Raw genomic sequence first — 25,975 nt, 5'->3', positions numbered from 1 at the left:
GAAGACGGGGTCAGAAGATGTGGGTTGCTTCTCATCTAGACTTGGTGAGTAGTACTGAGCAAACGATTTGTATGCTTGCCCTGCTTTAAAACCACTGAAAGAGGCTGAGGATTACTAAGTTGTTACAGGTCCAAGTCTAAGCTGTTCAGAAATCAAAGACACTCAAAAAAACCACAAATCAAAAAATCGAAAAAAAAAGTCACTAAGAAAATAAAAGTTTGTCTATTAATTTCAAGCAATGATTATCATACAGACATCAACAAAGACTTGCAGATAAGATAGATTTAGAAGATTCTGTTTTCAAAACTTGAAAACATTCCCAAGTGCTGGATAAGGCTTCCAAGCTGGGCTGCCTATGCCAATATGGCCAGCTGCTTCTTTTGTGCCAGATTCTTTAATTCTGGTGCATGACACCTGCTCCTGGAGTCCACTGTCTCAGCCATGAGGCGAGTCATCTGTAGGATGGATGCTGGTGCTGGGAGAGGAAAACCTACTCAGTGCTCTCTAGGACAGGTATTGTCCAGCCCTGGCAGAGGGACGCTGCTGGCTCAGTCCAAATAGCAGCGTACTCACCATCCATCTGGCTCCGTTCTCCAGCTACTGCACAGTGTTGGATGCAGGGAAAGCGGGGCGATCAGGCGCCAGGCGAAAAGAAAGAGGGATGCTCGGATGGCTCCAATCTGCTTGTAATTACTTTTCTCCAAGAGTTACTTTTGTACTCACTCACTTCATACCTTATACATCTGCCTTGATGTAAAAAGTATCTCAGGTTGTGATCCTGGACATTCTATCACTGAACTCCACAAATCTCCTGCCTTTCAGTGTACAAATCTGTTAAAAAGTGAGAACTAGAACAAATATCCCATCCATTTCCCAAAAGGGCTGTTGTAGGATCAGGTATGAAGACTGCTACAGAAACTCTCAGATGGTCATTTGGGATCTACCCTCTTCTGCCACCAGTCTTCTCCTCAACTGTTTATCTCTGGGCATTTTTTAACACCCACAGACTAAATGAGCTCCCTCCATCCTGCCATCCATGGCCACTGATGAAAATTTCAAACCCTAGGCTCAGTTTCTATTCTGATGGGCAACTCCCTCTTCAAGGTGGGCTCTCATGTGCCTGAGACTTCATCTGTGGGTGTGGTCACCTGGTAGAGTTGTCAAAGTTATTTTAAAGTTATTTTTCCCTCTGTACCTCCATGAAATAGCAAACAACCATAAGTAACCCCACACTGGCCATCGAGGCTCGGAGAGCTGAATCCAGCCATCTTATTAAATCCTTCCCCTTCCAGGGGCGTCTGGTTATGAAGGTCTGGTCCTCTCTCTTCCTAACGGGACACCAACACAATTTGTAAGATGTTTTGACAGAGGAAGAGCAAAAAACTAGTTTTCTAGATGACTGAAATCTTTTTATCTTTTTTTAAGATTTTACTTATTTATTAGAAAGAGAGAGTGAGAGAGAGACAGTACAAGTGAGGGAAAGGGAGAAGCAGGCTCAGGAGCCTGACACGGGGGCTTGATCCCAGGACCCTGGGATCATGACCTGGGCTGAAGGAAGGCAGACGCTTAACCGACTGAGCCACCCAGGCACCTTTATCTTTATCTTAATGAGCTACCCTTTTTCCTCTTTAATAAAAAGCCTTGCTAATATTAAAAAAAATCATATCTAGGGGCGCCTGAGTGGCTCAGTAGTTAAGTGTCTGCCTTTGGCTCAGGGTGTGATCCCAGGCTCCCTGCTTTGCTGGGAGCCTGCTTCTTCCTCTCCCACTACCCCTGCTTGTGTTCCCTCTCTTGCTGGCTGTCTCTGTCAAATAATAAAATCTTAAAAAAATTCATATTAACACTTTTCCCCATACATAGTGTACAGTTTTGAAAAGGAACATCTTTGACTGAATCCTATATTGTTCAGGAATTCAGAGGAGCCCCATAGGGTCAGACCCTATCCACCAGTCAGGGCACCTGGGTGGCTCAGTCAAGAGTCTGCCTTGGGCTCAGGTCATGATCCTGGAGTCCTGGGATCAAGCCCGTGTCTGGCTCCCCGCTTAGTCGGGAGCCTGCTTCTCCCTCTCCTCCCCCTTTGTGCTCTCTGTCGCTATCTCTCTCTACTAAATAAAAAATATATATATATATACACACACATATATATAAATATATAAACAAACTGACCAACCTGGCTGAAGTCCTTAGGAATTTCCAACTCTCAGATGCCTTTCTTTTTCAAACACTAATGCTCTCTCTCTAAGTTTCCCTTACTTAAAGCCACCTGCTTCTTACCAGCTTATGTGCTCTCTTGTTCTACATACACACACACACACACACACACACACACACACTGACCTGAAGTTTACTGAACGCCTGTTGTGTGCCTACACCACACTACAAACAAGTGGCACTACTTCTCCTTTATAACTATGAATTAGGGAGTATCATCCCACATGTGGGCAAGGACACAAAGACTCAGAGAGGTGAAAATAGCTTGCCCAAATTATAGGAAAGGTGCGATGGCATCTGAATACACAGCAGGCCAGCATCAAATCCAGAGCTCTTTCTTCAAAGTAATTCCCTAGACACTTCACCTTCAGATAATTTAAAGATAGTAAACACTGCTGATCATTGGTCACTAAGAACCCTTCTCTCTTCAGAGAAGTGCCTGAAGATCCTTACCCCTTGTTTCCTTTGTCAACCGCCTAGCCACAAAAAGATAATGTGTTGGTCCTGTGACAACTTATTTTTTAATAACTTTTTTTTTTAAAGATTTTATTTATTTGACAGACACACAACGAGAGAGGGAATACAAGCAGGGGGAGTGGGAGAGGGAGAAGCAGGCTCCCCGCTGAGCAGGGAGTCCAACGCGGGACTCGATCCCAGGATTCTGGGATCATGACCTGAGCTGAAGGCAGACGCTTAACGACTGAGCCACCCAGGTGCCCTATATTTTAGTAACTTTTTATGTGGAATTCTACCAAGGGAATTTAACAAGCTTAAAGATATTATATCTAACAGTTGCCCAAAATCCAGCTGCTTATGAATCTCCTCAAAGAACTTTAGTTAGAAATCACATCATCACCACCACTCCTAACACCATTAGGTTATTTTTGTGTTCAGTAAATGCATCCCTTTCACTGGCTTCACCTGTTGCCTGGTTAAGTGCTGAAATGCACTCAACTCCAATTTTCTGTCTCACCTGTAGCATTTTTTATACATAGGCACCTGTTTACTCTTCTGACCTTCCAACATTTTTTTTAAGTTGTAAGAACACAATGGCTTTCAGGCCTCCTGTAATCTGATCAAGCCCCCACTTTCCATGAGTTTCCACTTTTGTTTTAGACTTGTACATCTTCGTTTAGCTAACCAAGTCAGGTCAACCATATTGCCTGTAATTCTCAAGCACGGTTCTTTACCCCAGGTGGGGAGCCTCTGTCTACCCACACATCCAACTTAACGCCCAGTTGCTCACAGTATTCCCACTGATGCACTGCCCTTCTTCTTCCCGCCTGTTCAAATTCTATCCATCCTTCAAAGGTGGATTCTAACTCCACCTCTTCCATCACCCTTCTTTGATCTGCCTGTTCTCCACTGATCTCTCCTTGTTTTAGAACCCTTTAACAGTCACCTGTATCACTTACTCTGCACTTATCCTGTCTGAAATGTTTATGTCTTCTCACCTGAATTCCTGAAAGGCAAGGACCACAACATTTGCTTTTCTCTGGAAGCTCCTTTTGGTGTCAATAATTCGAAGCGTGGCTGTACGATTAGCACTTGTTTTATACACCGGGGCAATCTTTCTTGTAATGTCAATGGCATTATAAGAATATTCTGGGTACTGGAGTGTGTCTGGCTCTCACAGCTCTGGGCCAGTGACTCCCTTGAATCCTGTCGTCAAATGGCTGCTAAGTTGTTTTGTGACAGAGAACTGGTTATATTGGTATATAAGGTAAACATACCATTTAAACTCTAAGCCAGGGGGTGCTTGAGTGGCTCAGGCTGTAAAGTGTCTCCTTCAGCTCAGGTCATGATCCCAGAGTCCTGGGATGAGCCCCACGTCAGGCCCCCCGCTGAGCTGATTGTGCTCACTTGCACGCGTGCATGCTCTCTCTCTAATAATAAATAAAATCTTAAACAAAAACAAAAAACTTCTAACCTAGGTTGAGCACTATGGCGTATAAACTCCTGAATGAGTGAAGAACACTGTTTACGAGAGATTTTGTTGTAGAAGATCATATATAACTTTCTAGGAATGTATATTTTAACACCGGTATTAGATTCCTCAGAAAATTCACATTTTTCAAGCCCAAAACTACATTCTTCTCTAAAAATTCTACGTAGAAATGCAACTACTTAAACCATCTAGCTATATCCAGGTAATCAAATCCATGTAATAAAAAGAAAGCTGAACAAATCACTGGAAACTCAGATAAACATGCATTCTCCTCCTCACTGTGACCTATATGGCCTATCAAAGAATCTCAAATGAATGGTCCTGATTTCACTGCAAACCTCATACATGAACCTCAATGATAAATAGCCATTAAAAGAGAACCAAACATGGCCCTTATAAAAAGGGTATTCGATAGAGTCGAATTAAAAACCAATGGGATTCAACAGAGATTGAGAAATAATCTCATTGTGATTATCATATTTAGAAGATAGTGAATCCTATTTCTAACTTGACTGACATTGTTACTGGCCCCAGGAAAACTGCAATGAGCTAAGAATAGCACCTTTTATTTAGGCATAAAGCCAGAACAACATGCCCTTCTGAGACTACAGTAAAAATGAACTAGGGTCCCTAGAATATTCTCACAAGCAGCTCAGATCCAGGGCAACGCCCAAACAAAGGGAAAGTGAAACTCTTGATGAGCACTACTCACTGATCTTCTGTTCCAAAAAACTTCACAAAGAAGCATTTCTTTCCACGCGGTTTCTTCAAGTCTTTGGGTGGATTAACAATCTGGGGAGTAAAAGGAGTGGAAAACGTTTTTCCACACTTCAAAGTTGGTAAGAAAAAAAATGAAATAAAACAAAAGGAATATATTTAAAAAGAACCCAGACAGTACATGTTCCAGTCTAGCAGTTTTCTACTGAGATGTGTAGAAATGTGCAAATATTCTAGAAGTTCCCTCCATCTACCATGCAGCAGTGTTCAGTAGGTAGAATGGTAGAATACCCCTTCTACTGCAATGGCACTGTTTTAAAAGCCATTAAAACTAAGATCAACGGCAAACCCCCCCCAACCAGGTGACCCTGTCATCACTGAAGAAATGCAGAGAACACTCTTAAAAATACTTCGGTGAGGGGCACCTGGGTGGCACAGCGGTTAAGCGTCTGCCTTCAGCTCAGGGCGTGATCCTGGCGTTCTGGGATCGAGCCCCACATCAGGCTCCTCCGCTATGAGCCTGCTTCTTCCTCTCCCACTCCCCCTGCTTGTGTTCCCTGTCTCTCTGGCTGTCTCTCTCTGTCGAATAAATAAATAAAATCTTAAAAAAAAAAAAAAATACTTCGGTGAAGTAATGATGTTAAGTGGTGACTACGCTTATTGTGGTAAGCATTGTAATGTATAGAATTACTGAATCAATACGTTGTACACCTGTAAACTACTACAACGGTGTATGTCAAATATGCTTCAATAAAAAAAAACTGCAGGAAGAGTTAAGACAGGTAATAATGACAATGAAGAATTGAGGCAATGAAAATGCCATATTGCAAAGAGACAGTCTAAAGACATTTCCTGGGCTCCTAGCAAGAATATAAAAACAACATTTGGAAAGCTATGACGGATCGCCTCATGCAAAATCTGGAATGCCAACTTCTGCAAAGATGCACTGGAGCAGCACATATGGTAACATGGAAAGAAGATTTAAACTTAGTTGGGACAAAAATACTTTGACTTTTCACTAACCTACATTTAGATTCCTCTCTTCCTGGAGAATTTATTTTCTTCTCCTTTTGTTACATTTCAGTGTAAAGCTAAATTCAAATTAGAATTGATTTTCAGGATTAAAAAACTTCACCAAAACCATCTCTGATTCAAGAGATAAGCATTTGCTGCAGACTAAATGACCTGGTTTATATTATACTGCCTTTTCTAAACACAGAGCAGAGAAAGAAAAACTGAACGTTACTTAAATAGGTCCAATTTAACTAAATGCCAGAAATTGAGGGGAATCAATCTTACATTCTCCACCTTCTCAAACCCAACTTCAGGTATCTTCCACTAGCAGCAAGACACTCACCTTTCCTGGCCAAGGAGGATACCGGCCGAGTTTCCCCCTAGAGAAAACACACAGTCAGCATTTACCCTGAAAAGCCAGTCCCTCTCCTTCAACCCACTCAACGTGAAATTTATTTTCCTAACTCTCCACCTGCACCCTCAAGTACCAAAACAAAAGCTGGCAAACAGGAGTTCTTAATTTGGCTTCCACAGCTGGGCCCAAGAGGCCCAAACTCTTCAGAAATGAAATACAAAGTGCATAAGGTATGTGGACTCTTGGTGACAAGAAATACAAAACAACAAAACCAATCAAGAGTCACTTGTCTAGAGCCTCCCCGTGACGGGGGTTGGGGGGTAGTTTGCTCTGTAAACACAGACTTCCCCTTACAAAGTCTGGTTTAATTCACCGTGAGACCAGCCCCGCTCTGACAAATGCTAATGGAAACCTTCCTCTGGGTCGAGAAGTGAGCTACGTCGCTCCAGGGAAGCGGCGACAGTCAGTCTTGGTTCGGGCGGTTGTCTGGGACACAGAAGCAGACCACGAGAGGCACCCAAGAAGGCACCGATCACTGCCAAGCCTTCGGCTGTAAAGGAGAAGTCTCCCTTCCATTTCTTCACGGGGCAGCGCCAGCAGTCCGGTTTCGACACCCCCAGCCGAGCCGCCCGTACAGGTCGGTTCCATCGCAACGGGAGTACTGACGGGCTTGCCCAGGCGAGATGGCCCCGCGGGCTCCCCGGCTCTCCCGCTTTCTGTGGAGCCTCAGCAAGACCCCAAGGACCTGGCGTCCGCGGAAGCTGTGCGGCGCTGGAGGCTCCCTTCACCGTGGCCGCCGGCGTGCAGGTGCGGAGCGAAGCCCTCCCCCGGGCGGCCTTGGGGCTCAGAGCCCGGCCCGCCGCGGCCACTCTCGGCCTCAGTCCCCCGGGGCCGAGCTGCCCCTTCCGCCCGGCGTCACTCTCAACGCCGGCACCTCGTCTTGCCCTCTCTCCGCAGCCTGGAGTGCATAGAGAGGCAGCTCCGGGGCTGGCCGCGAACCCCGCGCCCAGTCGGGGAGCTCCCCGGCGCACCTCGCTTAGCCCTAGCCGCCCGGACTCACCACACCAAATCGCCGAGCCGCAGACTCACAGCCGCCATCTTACCACCCAACCACCGCCGACGCACGGGACGCCGGGAACATCAGGTCGCCCCGGCACCGCCCATTGGAGTGCTCCCGGCCACGTGACGGGGGCCCGCTGTCATCGGCCACGCCGCTGCCCTGACGTCACCGCGCCCGGAGTGGTTCATTGGCTGGCCGCGCGGCACGTGACTCAGGCGCCGCGCTCTCGGCGCGCCGGAGCCCGGAGACTCCCGGCTCCTTCCCCCTCCCTCCGGCTCGTGACAACGAAGCGCCCGTGGTCTGAGGCGGCGGAGGTGGTGGCGGCGGCGGTGCGGCCGTTCGAGTGAGCGAGGGAGCCGGCCCTGCGGCCCGCCCCGCCTCTGGGCTCTGGCCTCCAGCCCCCTCCCGTCGGCGTTTCCGTTACGGCCGTTAGTCCTGCGCGGGGGCCGGCCGTGTCGCCTCACCGGGAGCTACCCTGACGGACCTCGGCGCGGCCTGGAAGCCAGCCTCCGCCCGCGCCCGGGGCCCGCGCCCGGCGGGCTCTGCGTGGCCTCGCCCGGGAGGCGGACGGGTCCTTCGGTGCACGCTTTCTAACGGCCGGCGTCCAGAGAGAGGCTCGGAGCCCGCGTCCGCCGCCTCAAGTTCTCCCGGGGCTCCAGTGCAGCCCGCCCGAGGTCCCGAGCTGCTCGACCGACGTGGAGCCGGCGTCTCTCCGCTTCCTCCGGGGCCGGCGCGGCGGCACGGCCGGCGAGGCTTCCCCGGGCGCGTGGGGACCCGGCCATGGGCCGCGGTGCGGGTCGACCACCCGCCGGGAGGCATGGCTCGGGGACCGGCCGCTAGCAGCGCCGCAGCCCGGGCGCCTGGGCCGGCATGAGGACGGCCGCCGGGGGACGAGTGCGGCCCTCGGGGTCGTAGCCTGCGTCGCGCCGGGGACAAAGGTGCGTGTCTTTGTCGGGACCGGGCTCTCACGTACGCCTTGTTGTAGTTTGACACTTTTAGAGAAGTTGGGAGCTGGCTGTTGTGACAACAGGAAGGCAGATGCTCGCGTAGTTTGAGTACGTGAAAACCAAGTCATTGAATGGGGAACTGTTAACAGCAGTTCAGCACAGGGCCCAAATACCCCAGGTGGAAAATAACAATTTTTGAAAAGGTCCCAATCCCAGTTGCAGACTCCAGATAGTCTTTATGTGTCGACTTGGAGTTTTTCTTGAGTCACCCTCTGCTTGAAAAGGTGGCGGATCCTCACGCATCTCCTGTAGGTGTTTTTGTTATAGAGAGACTTCGGTTGTAAGAGTGTTTTGTTTGTTTGTTTTTAGCGAGTTGGCTTGTCCGCAGCTTGGTTTTTCTTGGAGTTCCGTTTCCCTAAAATACCGGCAGTTGGTTTCAGGAGCTGTCATTTACTGTTTTATATTGTCCTAAGGACACACCAGTAATTGAAAGCACATTTATGATTCCAGGAAATGATTTCATAAAATTTAACACACGTTCCTAATTTTATAACTCTTAATTTTTGAGCAATTAAGGCTATTTTAATGGTTTGATAAAATATATGAATTTTAAATCAATATCACATTGGACCTAGAGGCGTTCTCATGAGAGTCAGAACATGGCAAAGAGTATATGTTTACTGTTATCCTGAAAGTTCTAGCCAATGCAATAAGACATGAAACAAAAATAAGAGACTTTTCAGAAAGAAGAAGAAATTCTTATTTCCGGGAATGACAGTACAGCCTGTTGGAGGGAGGGGGGAAGGGAAAGCCATTAAATGAGTTCAGTAAGAGTAATTACAAAATCATCATACAAAATTAAGTTTTTCTGTTTCACTGATAATCAGTTTGAAAATACAACAGTTAGGATGTATAATGAAAAAAACGTGTAATTCCTAGGAATAAACCAAGATGCAAAAGAAGGCTAGTGTATCTTGGATAACACCAGTCGAGGCTTTTTGGGAGGGATGTTTCTGTGTGTACAGTACTGTGCTTTTATTTAGAATGATGTCCAGTTTGTTAAAATAGAGTATTTAAATACTTACTTTTTCTTAAGACTTTTAACGTTTACTCCCAAATTAAAAAAAAAAAAAATTGAGAGAGAGGGGGCAGGAGCAGAGGGAGAGGGAGAAGAAGGGGGAAAGAATCCCAAGCAGACTTCACGCTGAGCCAGATGCTGGGTTTGATCTCACAACCGGAGACCATGACCTGAGTCCAAACCAGGGGACGGACACTCAATCCAGGGCATCATGAATGTCCTGGGGACCCTGAAAGGTTTTTTTTAGGGGAATTTCTTTCCAACATTTTAGTGCATGATGGTTTTTTGCACTACCAATCTGTTTTGCTGCTAATCACTTTGCGGCCTACGTAGAATTCTTTTAACTCTTCATTTTTAGATTTTTTTACTCCCTTATCTTAGCAATCACAATTTTTGGTCATAGTAGAAAAAAAATGAACATTATATATATACAGGTAGAAATTTTTATATGTGAATATGTGATATGTGTGAATCTTCCTGAATTAGTTACTAACTAATCATTTATTACTGTCAAAATACAGTGAGCTATTTTTTTTTTTTTTGGAACTTGTCAAAACGATTCTAAAGTTGATCTGAAATAATAAACAGCCTGGAATAACTATTATTTTAAAAAGAAGAAGAATAAAGATGAATTTTTGATTGAAGATATTAAAATACACCATAAAAATTTTTCAAAACAGTATAGCTTTGGTTAAAGAATGTCTAGATATACTAGATTAATCTAACAGGTTGGATTTTAGTAATAGACCTTAAGGTGTCCAATACATTACTATATAACATATGCCAAGTCAGCAGGGAGAAGAAAGGTTAGTGATTGTTGCTGGGAAGAAGCCAAGTTAGAGCAGTGTGTGAAAACTAAGTTAAAATTTCTTTTATACCTCACTTTAATCTAAAATAGTAACGAAGCAGGAAAAAGTGGTTGTAAGATGTATGACAGGCATTGTATATCTATATGAAAATTTATAGATTTGTAAGAAATCAATTTTAAAAAGCTGCAGTGTTTTCCAACCATTCCCTTAATGGTGTATATTGAGGTTGTCTTTCTCTTTTTTCCTGTATAAACAAGGCTGCAGTGAATATATTTATTTAGTGTCATGGTAGAAAGTTCACACTAGAGTGTGAGTTTAAAAAAGCAGGACATAAGATTATACCTGAAGCACACACACAAAAACTATATATAGTGTGTGTGTGTGTTTGGGTATTTATATTCTGTAAACCCTTGGTATTCTGAGCTTTACAATCTGTTTTGACCATTTCCAAGCAACTTTGAAGGTCTTTGGCATGTGATAATTTTTCATTTTGCCAAGGCCCAGTTTTGGGTGGAGAGAGGCTGTTGTGTTAGTAAATGAGCCGAGCCATGCTCCTCCTGAGACTCTGGTTTTTTACTTATCCCAGAGGAGGCAGTACCTTCTGTGAGCTGTTGAAAACTTTCTCATTGTAAAGATTGGCCCTAAATGTAAGTGTATTGGTGGTGATGAAAATAGAGATCTTAAGGAAAAGATTACTCTCAGCCAGGAAAAAAAAAAGTGTTGGGTAAATTAAATGAGAAATATTATTCTCTGGTGGTGTTTGCAATTTTGAGGATTCTTTAGGACTCTATAAGCATGGATTCTCTCAAGAACTATTGACTAGGCATGGAAAAAAAGACTAGAAAGAAGTATGCTGAACACTATCTCTGAATGATAGGATTTGGGGTGATTTACATTTACATTTAAAAATGGTATATTTAAGATGAATAGTATTGAAGAAAAAAGCATTAAGTGTTATTTAAGATCAACTTAACGAAAGATTCTTCTTGACAACGAAATTCTTTTAAGCTTGAATCTCAATAGCTGAACAGGAAAAATCATCATTTTTATCATCTTGGTTTGACCTGGCCCTTCTTTTAATGTTAACAGAAGCCATGCAGTGACACCTGCTAAGACTTGTTGGTAGCCATGTCGGAGCCCCACAGGGTCCAGTTCACCTCTCTCCCAGGTTCTCTGAATCCTGCATTTTTGAAGAAATCCCGGAAAGAGGAGGTTGGGGGAACAGAACAGCATCAGGACTCTGAGCCGGCTGCAGCAGCTGTTCGGATTACACTCACCCTCTTTGAGCCAGATCACAAGCGCTGTCCAGAGTTCTTCTACCCGGAGCTGGTGAAGAACATACGAGGGAAGGTGAAAGGCCTTCAACCCGCAGACAAGGTACACCCCAGCAGCCCCAGACTCAGTCTGCAGATATAATGCATGGGACATCCTGTGCAAAAGGGACTTCTAGAGGGTAGAATCAAGACTAGAAGGGCTCTGGCTATCCCAAGATCATGGCACTCAGTCCAAAGCAGTCACTAGGTGTGCTGGTTTTGCCTCTGAGCAGGAAAGGTTAGAATTCTTTCTAGAACCATTCTCCTGATTTACGCTGGAGAGACTACTGTGCATCCAAGGCTGATACAAATTATGGCTAATAATAAACAATGAAGCTCTTCATGCCAAGGTTATACGTGTTATGTGTAATGTGAATGTGACCAGTCCCTGGCTGTTCCAGAACTGGAATTTTGTACTGGACAGTTTTCTTTTCCAATGAAATCTCACTCTGCCTAGTGTAAAGGCAGACAAGAAAAGACACTGCTCATCTCTTCTGAACAGTGAAATTCTGGATACTTTCTTTACCTGGATGGATAGAAACCAATTTTTATGGAAGTTTTTTTTATATTTTGTCAGAATTAGGTTCTAGCCTTCAGATCTTTTGAGAATCAGTTTGATTTCTTAAATTTTTTTTTTATGACCTATTTATTTCCTGGCAGATTTGTTTTGCCTTTTAGTATGGAACTTCTCAAACATGCACAGAGTAGAATAGTATAATGAGCCCCCATGTACCCATCACCAGCTTCAGCTATTACTGATGTTTTGATAATTCATTAACATTGTAAAATTAAAAAAAAAACTAATGAGTTAAATACGTAAGAAGAGTGCATATTTGATAAATTCACAGCTTGATGCATTTTCACAAACTCAACACACCTATGTATCCTGTGTCTGGATTATAAAATGTAATATTTTCCAGGACACCAGAAACCCTCTTCCTGCCCTTCCAAAATACTACCCAGGCCCACTGATTTTCAACAGCTGAGATCAGTTTTGCACATTTTTGTATTTTACATAAACGGATTCCTGCAGCGTGGGTAGGAAATAGTGAAGAGCACAAGCGCCTACTGTGGTGCGCTGTGCTTGGTTCTGAGGCAGAGGTTAGTAGGGTCCTGCACTTGGAGTATTTTGGTCTCTAGAGTGGCTCTTAATAAAATGAGGATCAGCCTCGTACCTGGCTTACAGGGTGTTTGAGGGTAGAATGAGATAACGTAGGTAAAATTTTTAGCAGCATAACTCAGTGGCCAGTGCTCCTTCATTCTAATTCACTGTTGTGCTGTTGGGGGTGAGTGCCTTTGGTTAGGAGGATTTTCTGTTTTCTGTGCTCAGATAAAAATATGTTTTCTTGGTTAAGATCTGATTAGCTGAATGGAAGCCAGTAAGTTTGTGCCAAGGGTCAACCTTTTATAAGAGGGCTATTTCGCAAGATGAGAAAAAATAATTTCAAACCCATTCATGACTCTTTTTCCAAAGTAGGGATTCAAAATGGGATCATCTTCCTTGAGAGGAGGAGACAGTAACAGGGATTGGTTGAGGTCTTCATTTATGAGCTCAACTGAAATTAGAATTCTAGTGGTTTCATTTCACCTTTTTGAGGGATCCAAATGCCCTTCTCCATTGCAGAAAAATGTATACACAGAGAACTTTAGATTCAGTTGCAGGGGATTCACTTCTGGCTTTCACATTCAGAACTCCTGAATCTTTGTGTCTGCTCTGTGATTTTCAAAGTATTATGTAGTCTGACAGATTCATGTATTAATTCGGTTAGCATATATTTCTTATAATGTAAAGGCACTGGGCGAGATGCTGAGGACTGTATAGAGGTGGAGAAGCCACTATCCCAGTCTCAGAGAAACTTTCAGTCTTGTAGGTACTTTGGAATTATGCCAACACAGGTAACAGGAGTTACGATGTGGCACTTGTTTAAGTCTGATACAAATACAAGGCCTGCAGGGCTTGGACAGCAGAGGGCTTACATCCTGGATGCTGTGTTTGGACAGAGTTGGACCTTCATGTGTGCAGGAAGTAGTACTTTTTGGACAACTACTGTTTGCAAGACATGAGAGAGTATACGTTGTATCCAGTATTGCTCTAGATTGGTGGAATTTCTTAAAATTATTTTAATCACTTAAGTTATATGTGGTCATTACAAGAAACTTCAGAAAGTACGGATGAGTGCAGGTTTTAAAGACCACTCCCTTGTGGCTCTTATACATTTGTTCCACAATATCTCATTTAACAGGTCCTTCATGAGTGGATGGCATTCCAGTGGGCAGTGATGGAAGGGTGAGGTAATAGAGTTTTGTCTTAAGGCAGGCATCCAATCTTTAGTGATTTTGGTCTACCCTGAAGTCTTAAATGTATTTGGTATAGGAGTCTTTTATTAAGATTAAGGTTCCTTGCCAAAGAAGCTTAAAGTCCAACTCTGGAAAATTTACTTGATGAGAAAAATGCAACAGTAAGTTTATGGAGTAGAAATAAACTTTGGAAACCCACACGAAAATATTTGGAGTGGTTATTGACATTGGGAGGAAAGACGAGATTACTGATCCACAAGATAAGCTTCCAGGGAAAGGGAATGCTGTGAACCTGGTTTTGATTTTTGGTAGCAGTGAAGGAAGTGCAAGTTCATACCACTGTACTAACCAATACAGCAGGATAGCTCTCAAGGACTTGCCCTACTTTCAGTGGGTTCTTAACCTTTTTGAGCCATTGACTGCTTTGGAAATCAATGAAGCCTATGGACCTTCTTAATGTTTTTAAATGTGTAAAATAATTTTTAGGGTTACAAAGGAAACGAACTCTATGAAACACAGTTCTATACAGGTTGAGCATCCCTAACTAAAGGCCCTTTGCCATATTTGGAGCCCTCTAGGATCTAGTGCTATGGTGGGCGATTGTAGGTGTTTAGTTAAGTTTTGTTGAATTACATGAATGGAAACTTTATTTTCTTAAGCAACTAAGGTAAACACTGTTGGGACAGTAGCATGTATTTTATCTTGTCTTTCTTGAAAGAGTTGTTTTTGATAGGAAGTTTATGGGTATTGAGTAGTCAGTGCAGGTATTATGAGTAGGATTGTGGGAATTTTTTTGTGACTCTTATTTTTGTGGAATGGTCTCTTTACAGAAGAAAGATCTCTCAGATCCTTTCAATGATGAAGAAAAGGAAAGGCATAAAGTGGAGGCCCTTGCCCGGAAATTTGAAGAAAAATATGTAAGATTCCTCTCTTGGGCAACCAAACAACCTCGTTGAGTGGGAGAGGTTTCCAGACATTTTTATGTTCCTTTAGTGGATTATCATCTAAACAAGTACAGAGGTTGGAGAGAACAAAATGCAATTATTAGATAAATGCATTAAGGTACAGAAAATGCATGTGGCAGGCACTGGTGTGTGGAGCTAAATGGATGAATGAGCAAGAAGGGCCTTTTACTCCTAGAACTGATGCTTAGAACAAGTGTTCTGATACAAAGCCATTTAGTTCCTTCTTCTGTCTTAGGCCATTTTATGCAGATACAAATCTGTTCTATTTTAGAAGGTCTTCAGGGAATAGGGTTTGGGGTGGACGTAGGGGTGTGTGTGTGTGTGTGAGTGTGACTGTTCCACTGATTTACAACCTTTAGTCACTAGTTAATGGAATTCAAGGCAACAATTCTGTGTATCAAAAAAAGCATGTGACCTTAGACTTAAACATTTGTTGTTAAGAGGGTAGGCCTCATGCTGTGTATTTTTACCACAGTTACACATGGAAAAAGCACATGACCTATTTTAAATTTTAGGGTGGAAAGAAACGTAGAAAAGATCGGATACAGGACCTGATTGACATGGGGTATGGTTACGATGAATCTGACTCCTTCATCGATAATTCTGAGGCGGTAAGTCCTTACTGAAAATGCCACTGGAACCACCACACCCTAGCTTCTGATGATGGCCTGAAGGTGGAGGTCGGGTCAGTGTGGACATGCTCTCTGTGTGAAGAAAGGGTTGCCCTGGTGAGGCAGAGAGAGGAGGTGACATGCTTTATCTGGCCATGGTTCCCTCACTGAAAATGATGACCAGATCTGTCCAAACACCTTTAAGCTGGGACATTCGTGGTTGACCAGAAGCAGGTCTTAGCATGCTGTCTGAAAAGTGACAGAAGAGCACAGTCATATAACAGAGCTTGGAGCTGACCATTTGTTTTCCCCCCTTCAGTATGATGAGCTTGTTCCTGCTTCTTTGACTACAAAGTATGGAGGATTTTACATTAATTCGGGAACCCTGCAATTTAGACAAGCATCAGAATCTGAGGATGACTTCATTAAAGAAAAGAAGAAGAAATCTCCAAAGGTTAGAACGATACTTGCTTTTGAATTTCAGAAGTACTTTTTTTTACATGACTTTATAAAAAGATCAGTAGGTGACTTGCCAGAATGTCTGCTGGTTTAAGATGGCTCAGGAGCTTGATGGAAAGGCATGAGCCGTGCTGAAGCTGACAGGTCACTTCTCGTGCTGTGAACCTGGAGGTGTCCACGACTGTGTCGCAGCAGGCTCAGCAGGGATTCGTTTCTCGAGGTGGTCTCAGGGCGGGGACTAGGGCAGCGAAGGGTGTGGAGTGAGGGGAGTTTGCACCAGCCTTGCTGTGTCTCTTCTGTGGACATGTAGAGGACTTCAGTTCCCAGGGCTGTCACCCCAACAAAAAGAAGTTAGCCGGAAGATAAGTTTATTTTGAAATCTGCCCACCACTGCCTGTGTGTTCAAAACAAGAGGTAGGGCCCATATACAGCTAACTGGAACTAGAAAAGTTTTAGGCTACAGAATGGCCTCTTGCCTTAGCCCTGGGTGCTTCCAGGAGACACTGTCAGTGGGAACTCTGTGTTCACCTGCTGCGGGTCTGTGGTCCAGGGACCGATCTGAAAGCTGTGCTCATGAAGGAAGTAAGACAGCTCTCAGGATGTACCCTGGGCGGAGCAAGGCCAGTGCCGTGTAGTGCACTTGCTCCCTGAGTTAGGGAGCCGTGTAACTGTGCCTTGTCTTTAATTCTCAGAAGCGGAAGTTGAAGGAAGGTGGTGAGAAGATAAAGAAGAAGAAAAAAGATGACACTTATGACAAGGAGAAGAAATCGAAAAAGTCCAAGTTTTCCAAAGCCGGGTGAGAGGCAGCAGCTTCTTTGCTAGGATAAAATCTGAACTGTTAGGGCAGGACACCTGGGAGCTGACGCGCCCTCCTCCTCACAGCTTCAGAAGAGGCAGCAGGGCCTGGCCTTCCGTTCCCCCTCATGCCTCCCACAGTGCCCCTGTGGGCAGTCGGTGCTCTCACATCTCTGTGTGTTAGACGTTGGAGTTCTCTCTGTCCCTCTGTCAGTGTTGGCAGCTATTTCTGTCACTGTGTGACTGCTGATGTTTCTTGTTCTCTTGGGCACCCCTCCTCTGCCCCAGTTCTCCTTCCGTCTCTGCCACTTCCCTTTGTCTTCTGTGGTCCTGCTTTCTTCGCCTCACTCGGTCTCACCCCAGCTGCCCTTCAAGTTGCTGCTGCTCTCTGCTGCTCCTGCTTTTTCCCTTTAAATATTTTTCTTGCCCCCCACCCCTTTTTTGCAACCTTTTATTTCAGCCTGGCAGTGGTTTTTAAAAACACATCGGATATTTAGCATTCTGTGACACTGTTTTGCTAACCTGTATTAAATCTCAAGCTTTGGTCCCAGCAAGAAGGAGCTCCATATGCCAAGAGGAGGGAGGAGGAGTAACAGGGTGGCCTTGTGACTGAGGTTCCTGGAGACAGTTGCGCTGGGAGCAGGGGCAGTCTCTCATGAATTTCCGTTTTGAGGTATACTGCAGCCCTCGTAACCAATTTCCTCCTTGCTTGCAGCTTCACAGCCCTCAATGCCAGTAAGGAGAAGAAGAAAAAGAAATATTCTGGGGCTTTGAGCGTTAAAGAGATGCTAAAGAAATTTCAGAAGGAGAAAGAGGCTCAGAGAAAGAGGGACGAAGACCATAAGCCGGTAGCGGTCTCGTCGGCGGAGGCTCAGGGCCTGCGGGAATTGGAGGGCACCTCTGACCCCTTGCTCTCACTCTTTGGCTCCACTTCTGACAACGACTTGCTCCAGGCAGCCACTGCCATGGACTCACTGACTGATTTGGACTTGGAGCAGCTGCTCAGTGAGTCTCCAGAAGGAAGCCCTTTCCGTGATATGGATGATGAGAGCGATTCCCTTGGGGTGGGACTGGACCAGGAATTCAGGCAGCCCTCTTCCCTCCCTGAAGGCCTGCCTGCACCCCTGGAGAAGCGCGTTAAGGAGCTGGCTCAGGTATGGTGACACAGAGTGGCCGGGCTTTCCTGGAAGCGGTTTGGGCAGATTGACACTGGTTCTGCACCACATGAAGCTCGCTGCCCAGAGCAACCCTTAGTGTATTGGCAGTTTCGGTGTAAGCTTTTCCAAGCTCTCTTCTACTCCCAAGTGAGGAAACCGTGTAAGCTCTGCCCATCAGGCATCACTTTTAGGCCTTTTATGGTTCTTTCACTCCTGGAAAATCTACTTTCTTCTGGGGGGATTTTCTGTCTTTCCATTTCCTGCCTATCAGTTCCTTCCCCACAAATATCTTTCTTTTGGTGCAATAGACTGACACTAATGTTGGCAGCAGGCAGCTGAGGCACTGATCCGTCATTTTAGTAATCTTTTGAAAGTTTTCAAAATTCACAAAAGTTTGCAGATGAATGTTACACGTAGACAATGTACTTAATTGCCTCTGGGCTTCAGTTGCCTCTTGGACTTGCCCATCATCAGCTTTAGGTAGTGATTATAGGAATGCCTAAGGTGTGATAAATGAAAAGGAGCTGAACCTTAATATCATCCATGAACCATTAAAAACAGCTACAGTCTTTGGGCTATAGCAGCCGTTGGCAATTGGGAATTGATGTCTAGAGTGCTAAGAATTGTCAATTCAGTAATGTATTACCATGAACCAAGCATGGGTCGCTAGTTATGATGACTGTTAGTTAAAAAACGTTACCTTGGGCAACGTGACTTACAGTGCAACTCCCTTGGCATTTATACTTTGTAGCTAAAGTATTAAGCCAGTGATTCTCACAGGATTTCAGAATCACTGTTAAACGTAATCTGTTTTGTGTTTTAGGGCAGGGTAAAATGTTAACCACTGCTACAAATGGTTTTCTTGTTTCCAAAAAATATTTAAGCACAACATACAAAGTAAAGCAAATGTCTTGCTTGGATTTCTAGTTCTTCCTCCTTAGCCTGTGTGCAGTATTCTGTTTGAATGTGATGATTTAAATGAATTGTGCCATGTCAGGGATTCAGAGTATATCTTAATAGGACATTAAGGTGGAAGTAGTTGAATCTGAACTTGGCATGTTTGAGCATACTGTTCTGTGTTTGCTCTCAGAATTTATGTTTTAAAAAATTACTCTTTGTTCTTCTCAATCCTCCAGTTTGTAATCAAATTGTTTTGTAGCTTCTGAAAGTCTCGTTAAGTAAGTTGAGTGAGGTATATGTGGCAGTAGCCAGTCGTTTAGAGAAAAGTCAAAATCATTCTTGGATGTGTCCCTACACCCACCATAGGTAGTGTTATAGTCTGATAACTTAGACTCATTATTTCAATTTCTTGGGAAAGATGGACCAATTAAATGGAAACAAAGTGGCTTAACATGAAACAGCGTTGGGTTGTGATTCAAGAAAGCCTCACTTTCTGGAGTCCACTGGATGGACCCTGAGCAAGCTGTCCTTCCTCAGTGATTGCCAAGTTATCTCTTGGGACAATGGAGACAGGGTTCTGGATCCCATAGATAAGGTAGGCTGGGTTTTGGTGAGAAGGTGGTGACCAGGACATATTAACATACTGAAATGAAAATACAGTGTTCGTATGTGAAATTGATACTTTAGTCATCACCTGGCCCTTCTGCTATAACAGTGTTAAGAAACTTTGGGAAATGGGGTAGAAAGTGGGGATTACCCGTCATTCTGCCAGTCTGAAAACTATTTTCAATTTGCTTATTCCTTTCTACCTTCTGTGTATGTTTTTTTGCAGTTGTAATTATAGTTGTGAATAATTGTTTCTTGCTTTTTTCACTTAATAAATATTATTATAAAGCCCTCATCACTTTTGATGGTTGCATGGAAAAGAAGGCTTATTTTTAGAAAGTTACTTAATGCCATCCCAAAGGATCCCCAGGTGCTCCATTCCCACCACAGCCTGTGCTTGGGTACTTGGAGCCTTTCGCATCTGTGCACAAGTGCTTTAAACCCAGACCTCACTGAGAATCTGCTGGGAAAGCTATTCTTCCCAGGAGAAAAATGCCTATGTACACAAAAATTGCATACAATTCCAAAAGCCACCCATGGATATTTGGATCCTTAATAAGGAGCCCTGTCCTCAATCTTGAACTGGACATTATGTTTTTAAAATTTAAATTAAACTTGATGTATGTAACTGTAATGTTAGTAGTGTTATGTGTTTCTCACTTTACTTTTCAATTCCCTTATCTTTTTTCCTCTTCTTTATTTTTATAAGATTGTTTACATTTAAAATTTTGGCCCTAGATGATAAATCTATTCGTTTCTACTGTTATCTTAAAAACTGCGCAAATCTTAGGGCTTCAAAGAGCAATTTATTTCTCCTGACTCTGGGTGGCTGGGCAGTTCCTCTTCTGGTCCTCCTTGGCTCACTCTTGTGGCTATGTTCAGCTGGCAAGTTGGCCGGGTGCTTGGATGGCTGGGATGATGGAGATGGCCAGGATATCTGGCCTCTCCCTCGTCTGATCTTTCCTCCTGGATTTCTTCAGGGTATGGCAGTTTCAGGGCAACATTTCAAGAGAATGAAGGTGGAATCTACAAGGCCCATAAGATCTAGCCATAGAAATTCTGTGTTCACATCACTTCTCCCACTCCATTGGTAAAGCAAGTCGCAAGAGCAAACCATGTTGGAGGGTTGGGAAATTAGAGAGGCCACCTCCCTGTGGCAGAATGCATGTACTGGGAGGGAAGGGATCTGAGGTCCTGTTTGCCATCTACCACAGTCCCATAAACAGATTCTAATCTGGTATGTATCCATCCCTTAGGGATTAATCTTTGCTGTGGGAAGCAAAAATTAGATTTACCTTCTAACTAGATGTGATGCTTAAAACTTTGAAAAAAATCTGTTTGAAAACTTACGTATGTTAAAGAGGTACCCCAAGAAGGCCGCCCTGGTAGATGCCCAAGCAATGGTCACTGTTTTCTTCTTATGTAAGCCTGTTTTTCATTTCCTGTTCCCTTGTACTGTACATTTTTATGGGCCCCAAGGAATCCAGTGATTTGATTTGATGGCGTTACCCTGTCTGCACTTAATATGCCTTGATTGTGCCTTTTGTCTTGGTTGTTGAAAAGTTCAGGTGTGTCGCTCCCCCCTCAGGTTACTTGTCTTGATGTAGTTTGGCAACTACTCAGCCTGGTCCATACAGATGACCGAGGTCTGTTGACTCTAGCATAAATGGGAACAGTACTGAGGAAAGAAAAGAAACAGAAACCCCATGTCACCCACCCCTCTAATCTACCTGCTCACAGCTTTTACCCTCCTATAGACTTAGAACTCCTACATCACACATCCAGGGAGACCTGGATCCAAGGAAAAGGTAGAAAGAAAAAAAAACCAAACTAATCTGTTTGATCGTTTCTAAAAAGAAAATCATACCAGAAAAAACAGGTACAGTATATAAGGTTCTGATTTAGGTGCTAAGAGGCTGCAAGTGGCTTTTCTTATAAATAAAACAGCTCATTAAAGGGCTATTGACACTGTTATAAATCAGCACGATTGGGCTGTTTGGTTTAACTTCATTTCCTAATTAATCTAGGATTGATCAATTTATACAACTCCTTAGGCAAGGGTGTCTCTTCTTAGGATTGAGCCTCACTTATTTCTGGAAGACTGTCAGATATAAATCTGATTGTTCTTTTAATTAGATTTATCTAAAAATACAGCACCTAAGGGGCACCTGGGTGGCTAGTTGGTTGAGCGTCTGACTCTTGGTTTTGGCTGAGGTCATGATCTCAGGGTTGTGAGACTGAGTCTCGCATTGGCCTCCACGCTCAGCTGGGAGTCTGCTTCTCTCCCTTTGCCCCCTCTCCCTGCTCACATGCTCTCTGTCTCTTTCTTTCTCTAAGTATTTAAAAAAAATAAAAATATAGAACCTGACTAATTATCTCAGTATAAAACCAGACCCTCAGAGATAATTGTCTACACAATTCAAAAGGCATCAGAAAAAAATCTTAAAAGATTAAAGCCTCTGACACATGGGAGGAACTGGTTGATATCTAAAAATAAATTTGAATGGAAACCTAAGCTTGTTGATAGGTCTGACAAACAGAGGGGCATTTGAAATACATGTTAAACTATTTAGATTGAATTAATATGGAAGTGCTTCTGGGTCTTGTAAGTAGCAGTGTGTAAACTTAAGCAAAAGAATGACTCAGTTTTATTCTCTCTCAAACTAAAATCATACTCTCAGTACATTAGAAGTGCCGAGAATTCTGAATCCTTCTGAAAATGTAAGAAATTGGCAGGTGAATGGATTAAAAGTCACGCCCTTTATTTCATTTCCATCCATCCATTTCACCCCCTTTCATCCTGGGCCTTTGTACTTCCCTCCCTCCCTCCAGGGTCTGCAGAAACTTGAGTTTTGTGTATCCTCTGCAAGTTCTGTTAGTTCCAAACTTTCTTCCTCTGGTTGCATTCTTTCAGTAATACCTGTTTTTCCCTCATGCATTCACTCAGGCAACATTTACTAAGCTCTATTATGTGACAGGCAGCTGTGGGAAATATATTGATAAATAAGATTCAGTTCTTGTTCTCCATGAGCTTGTTCTGTAAATGGACCAGTAGACATATAAACACCTGGCCGTAGGACAGAGCAGAATGCAGTAAGCTCTGTGATGTTTGGGTGGTCAGGTGAACAGCCAGCTTTGAGAGGTAAGACAGAAGCTCCTTGAGGTACATAGGAATCAGATTGGAGGCAACAAGCTTGGCCAGGCTCAGTTGTGAGATGGCCTTATAGGAAGCTAGGGCATAGAGCTGAGGATGGACAAAGAATTGTTGAGTTGTTGGATGGTGGGGACCCCCTGGAGTGTGGTGGGGGATGGGAGCTGGAGTGGCTGGCTGGGGCCAGATTCTGGAGAATCATAAATCCCACATAAAGGAGTTTGGATTTGATTCTGGGCTTGGAGAGAGCTACCTTACCTAAGGGTTTTAAAGAAAGGAGTGGAAGGATTTCAGGAGGATGGAGTGTAGTTATTAGAAGTGGGGAACACAGAAGGAGGAACAGAAGCTAGTGGAAACCCAAACGGTTTTGGGTAAGTTGAGTGTCCATACCAGAGGATCATCCATTCACAGAAGTAATTGGAAATTCTAATCCAGAGCTTAGAAAAAAGGGTATAGGGCTAGAGATTTAGGTTTGAGAGATCTACATGGGTTATGTGTTATTTCAAAGCTGTGAAGAAGGAGGTATTAGGAGAACGTAGTTCTATATAGAACTTTGGGCTCCATCTCTGTTTAAGGAGTTAATGGAGAAGACAGGGAGGGAGCAGTGGTAGGAAGAGGACCCGAGGATATAGTGAGGGAAGGCAAGTGGGGTGATGGGAAGGTGGAGGGTAGTTCTTAATGCCTGCAGTCTCAGAGGGGTTGATCAGGTTTGATCGTTTTAGTCATCTTTTTGCCTTTGTTTGCAGTCATTATTCTGTATCAAACCTGATTTTAGATACTTTATTTTTGCCTAAAGCCTTTAGACCAGCAACTCTTGAATTTAGATTGGTGGTTCTCAATCCCCTCTGCACATTAGAGTTACCAGGGTTCCTTTTAAAGAAACAGATTCCTGGCCCTCATCCCCAGAGATTCTGATATGATTAGTCTAATGTGAGGAAAGCCGCCAGGTAATTCCAGTATGCAGCTGAATATGAGAACCAGTGGTTCAGACTTTTGCCGTGATTGCTTTCCTCACATCTGTACCCAGTTCCCTGGCTTCCTGCCCTGGCGGCCTGCCGTGGCTGCCATCCAGGGTGCTGTATTCTCATGGGAAGGAAAAGACTGTATAGTAGCCTGCTCTGCTACTTGTGTCGGTAGGTAGGAGGGTGTGTTAGTAGTTCAAATGGTCTGGGTAATAGAGTTTGTGATACACTCAAGGTAGATTGTGAATTTCCCAAAAATTATAGTATCCTTAAATGCTAAAGCAGCACTTTATTATTATTTAGGGGTGAGGGGGATAAAGGCCTTTGGATTTTGCAGTTTTATTGAAGTTCTTAATTGTTTTTGTACTGTAGACATATGGAAATACCAGCTCACAGTTGAGGTGACAGACTGCCAGTCACAGGAGTTAACTAGCTCGTTCAATCAAATGCATCATGATTGCTTTGACTCCGTATGATTGTCTTTTATGTGACTGTCATTTCAAGTCCTGGGAAGAATGGACGGTCCATAGATGCTTTAGTAGCATTTGAAAAAAGCTGGATATACCAATTGTGGAGTGTATAGTGATCATAGGTGAACTTAATCTGGGATTAGGGCTGAGTAAGGAAGGGCACAGTGAGGATTTTATCGAATCGACAGGTGTTCTGTAGAGACTGACTGGTCTTGTGCCTGTGGGTGTGTGTGATTGTGTGGGGAAAGCGCACTAACGGATGTTACTGTCTGCTGTGAACCAGGCTGCCAGAGCTGCTGAAGGAGAGAGCAGACAGAAGTTCTTCACCCAAGATGTTAATGGCACCCTCTTAGAGTGAGTATCTCTTGTTTCCATGCATCTGCTGTTACCGTGCCCGGCTTGAGCAGGCTAGGGGAAGTGAGCATTGACTGAACTGCATTAATGATGACCACTTAGGAGAGAAAAGTGGGTTTTTTTTAGAGGGGGTTGGGTACACCAAATATTTGTCTCCAAGAAATGATAGACCTTGTTACCTTAGGCAGCAGGTATCATTAGAACACCGTGTATAATAATCATAGCCAGTTGGAAGAGGATTTCTTTGCCAGCATGAGATGGGAGAGAGAAAAAGTGTTGCTTGCCTGTCTTTGAGAATCTGGAAAAGTAAGAGATAACTTGGTGCAGCTACAGGAGCCTGCTTTCCTGGGATCATTCTCTTCTTGTTCTCACTTCTCCCAAGGCCAGGGTATATAAATATCATCCCGTGGCACTTTTCCCAGACACCTGAACCTCTGAGATGTTGCACTGTATGAATTAGATTAAAAAGTAAAAAAAAAAAAAAAAAAAAAAACCCACATATAAATCCAAACCAGGTTCTTGGTATCCGGCCTTTCAGCTTTGCCAGCTTCTCTCTCTGTTGCATTATTTAGCAGAGGAAGCTTGCTGCTCAACAACTGAGGATTTTGCACATGTAAGAACAGTTGTCAAGGCTTGGGAATATTCTAGCAAATGACCAGGATGGGGATTGGCCTCCTGGGTCAGGAAGCCTGGACTATAGAGAGCACCTGAGGGTCAGCACGCATGAGGGATTTGTGTCCACAATAGCCTGCTGGAGCATGCTACATACAGAGAGCTCAAGGGATTGAAGACAGCTATTTTTCTGCTCATTTAGATGGGGACGCTGAAGGGGTGAGGATTTCCCTGACCTCCTTATTAGGGATAGAGCTGGGGAAAAAAGGAGACGCTGTTGGAAAGTATTTCCTGTCTACAGCAAGTAACTCAAGCACTTTCATTTTGAAAGCTCTATGTTCTTTTTGTTTGTGAAATTTAGTACTTTAGAGCTTTTTCTCTCGGGTTCTGATTTCCTGACTACCTTTGAGTTGGTCTTGTCTTTGAGGGTCTTGACCCTCTGTACCTAGCCAAGTTCATCAGGTGTGGAAGTTTTGATTTGGTGGCTGCTGGGAATCTGTTGCACTGGTCACTCGGTTACATTGTGTGACTGACAGCCTAAGGTTTGATCTGTTGTTGCCTCTTAGTTTTCCTCTCTGCAGTAGGGTGACCTCATGATGAGAGGCGCTCCAGTGAGCTGCGGACTCTTGATGACTCTGTTCTGTTCTTCAGCATAGAGGTGCAAACGCGGGAGCTGAGTAGCCAAATCCGTTCTGGGGTGTATGCCTATCTTGCTTCATTCCTGCCCTGCAGCAAGGACACCCTGGTCAAACGTGCTCGGAAACTTCACCTCTGTGAACAGGTGGGTGACTGTGGAGTAGAGTCCCTTGGCTTCAGGGCCCAGCGGAGAGGGTGACTGAGTCTTCACAGATGCCACATCTGCTGTTGTCCTGCCTTTGTGCGATTATTCCAGTAGTGAATCCTCAGTATAAACCAATCATATGATATCTCCTGCTCTCTGCAGGGGGGGCGTCTGAAGGAGCCTCTCCAGAAGCTTAAGGAAGCCATTGGAAGGGCAATGCCAGAGCAGATGGCCAAGTACCAGGATGAATGCCAGGCACACACACAAGCCAAGGTCGCTAAGTAAGTGTGTCCCATGGCTCTCACGTGACATCATCCCCTCCCTCCCTTCTTTCTTTCTTTCTTTCTTTCTTTCTTTTCCTTTCCTTTTCTTTTCTTTTTTCTTTTCTTTTTTCTTTTCTTC

The 25,975-nt window shown here is 44.0% G+C and overlaps 2 protein-coding genes across 11 annotated transcripts in view; one reads left to right on the top strand and one right to left on the bottom strand.

Annotated features, from left to right (window-relative positions):
• The window catches only part of GLYR1 (glyoxylate reductase 1 homolog), a 31,941-nt gene extending 24,519 nt beyond the window's left edge, over positions 1-7,422 (bottom strand). For 6 of the 7 annotated variants that reach the window (XM_045783941.2, XM_045783942.2, XM_045783943.2 and 3 more), the window contains exons 1-3: positions 7,306-7,422; positions 6,234-6,270; positions 4,872-4,951 (exon numbers count right to left, since the gene is read on the bottom strand). In XM_045783941.2, coding sequence (XP_045639897.1) covers positions 4,872-4,951; positions 6,234-6,270; positions 7,306-7,343 — 155 coding nt within the window. In that variant the 5' untranslated portion in view covers positions 7,344-7,422. Of the gene's footprint in view, positions 1-4,871; positions 4,952-6,233; positions 6,271-6,789; positions 6,909-7,305 lie in introns of those variants that run through there. The other variant, XM_087870756.1, reaches the window with a different exon arrangement.
• A 97-nt stretch (positions 7,423-7,519) lies between these two features.
• Positions 7,520-25,975, top strand: part of UBN1 (ubinuclein 1) — a 36,446-nt gene continuing 17,990 nt past the window's right edge. The window contains exons 1-10 of one of the 4 annotated variants that reach the window (XR_015728102.1): positions 7,520-8,243; positions 11,229-11,516; positions 14,581-14,667; positions 15,231-15,326; positions 15,646-15,780; positions 16,478-16,581; positions 17,296-17,734; positions 24,110-24,180; positions 25,444-25,573; positions 25,736-25,854. Coding sequence is in view for 3 of the 4 variants with exons in the window: in XM_045783938.2 (XP_045639894.2) it covers positions 11,268-11,516; positions 14,581-14,667; positions 15,231-15,326; positions 15,646-15,780; positions 16,478-16,581; positions 17,296-17,734; positions 24,110-24,180; positions 25,444-25,573; positions 25,736-25,854 (1,430 nt within the window). In the remaining variant the exon portion in view is untranslated. The other 3 variants (XM_045783938.2, XM_045783940.2, XM_087870715.1) reach the window with 3 other exon arrangements.

This window comes from Ursus americanus, chromosome 2 (genome assembly GCF_024610735.1).
Source record: "Ursus americanus isolate L20-20 chromosome 2, mUrsAme1.1.p, whole genome shotgun sequence".
In the NCBI taxonomy this organism is placed as follows: domain Eukaryota; kingdom Metazoa; phylum Chordata; class Mammalia; order Carnivora; family Ursidae; genus Ursus; species Ursus americanus.
Note: the sequence above shows the minus strand (reverse complement) of the source record. Positions and strands in the feature narration are given on the sequence as shown.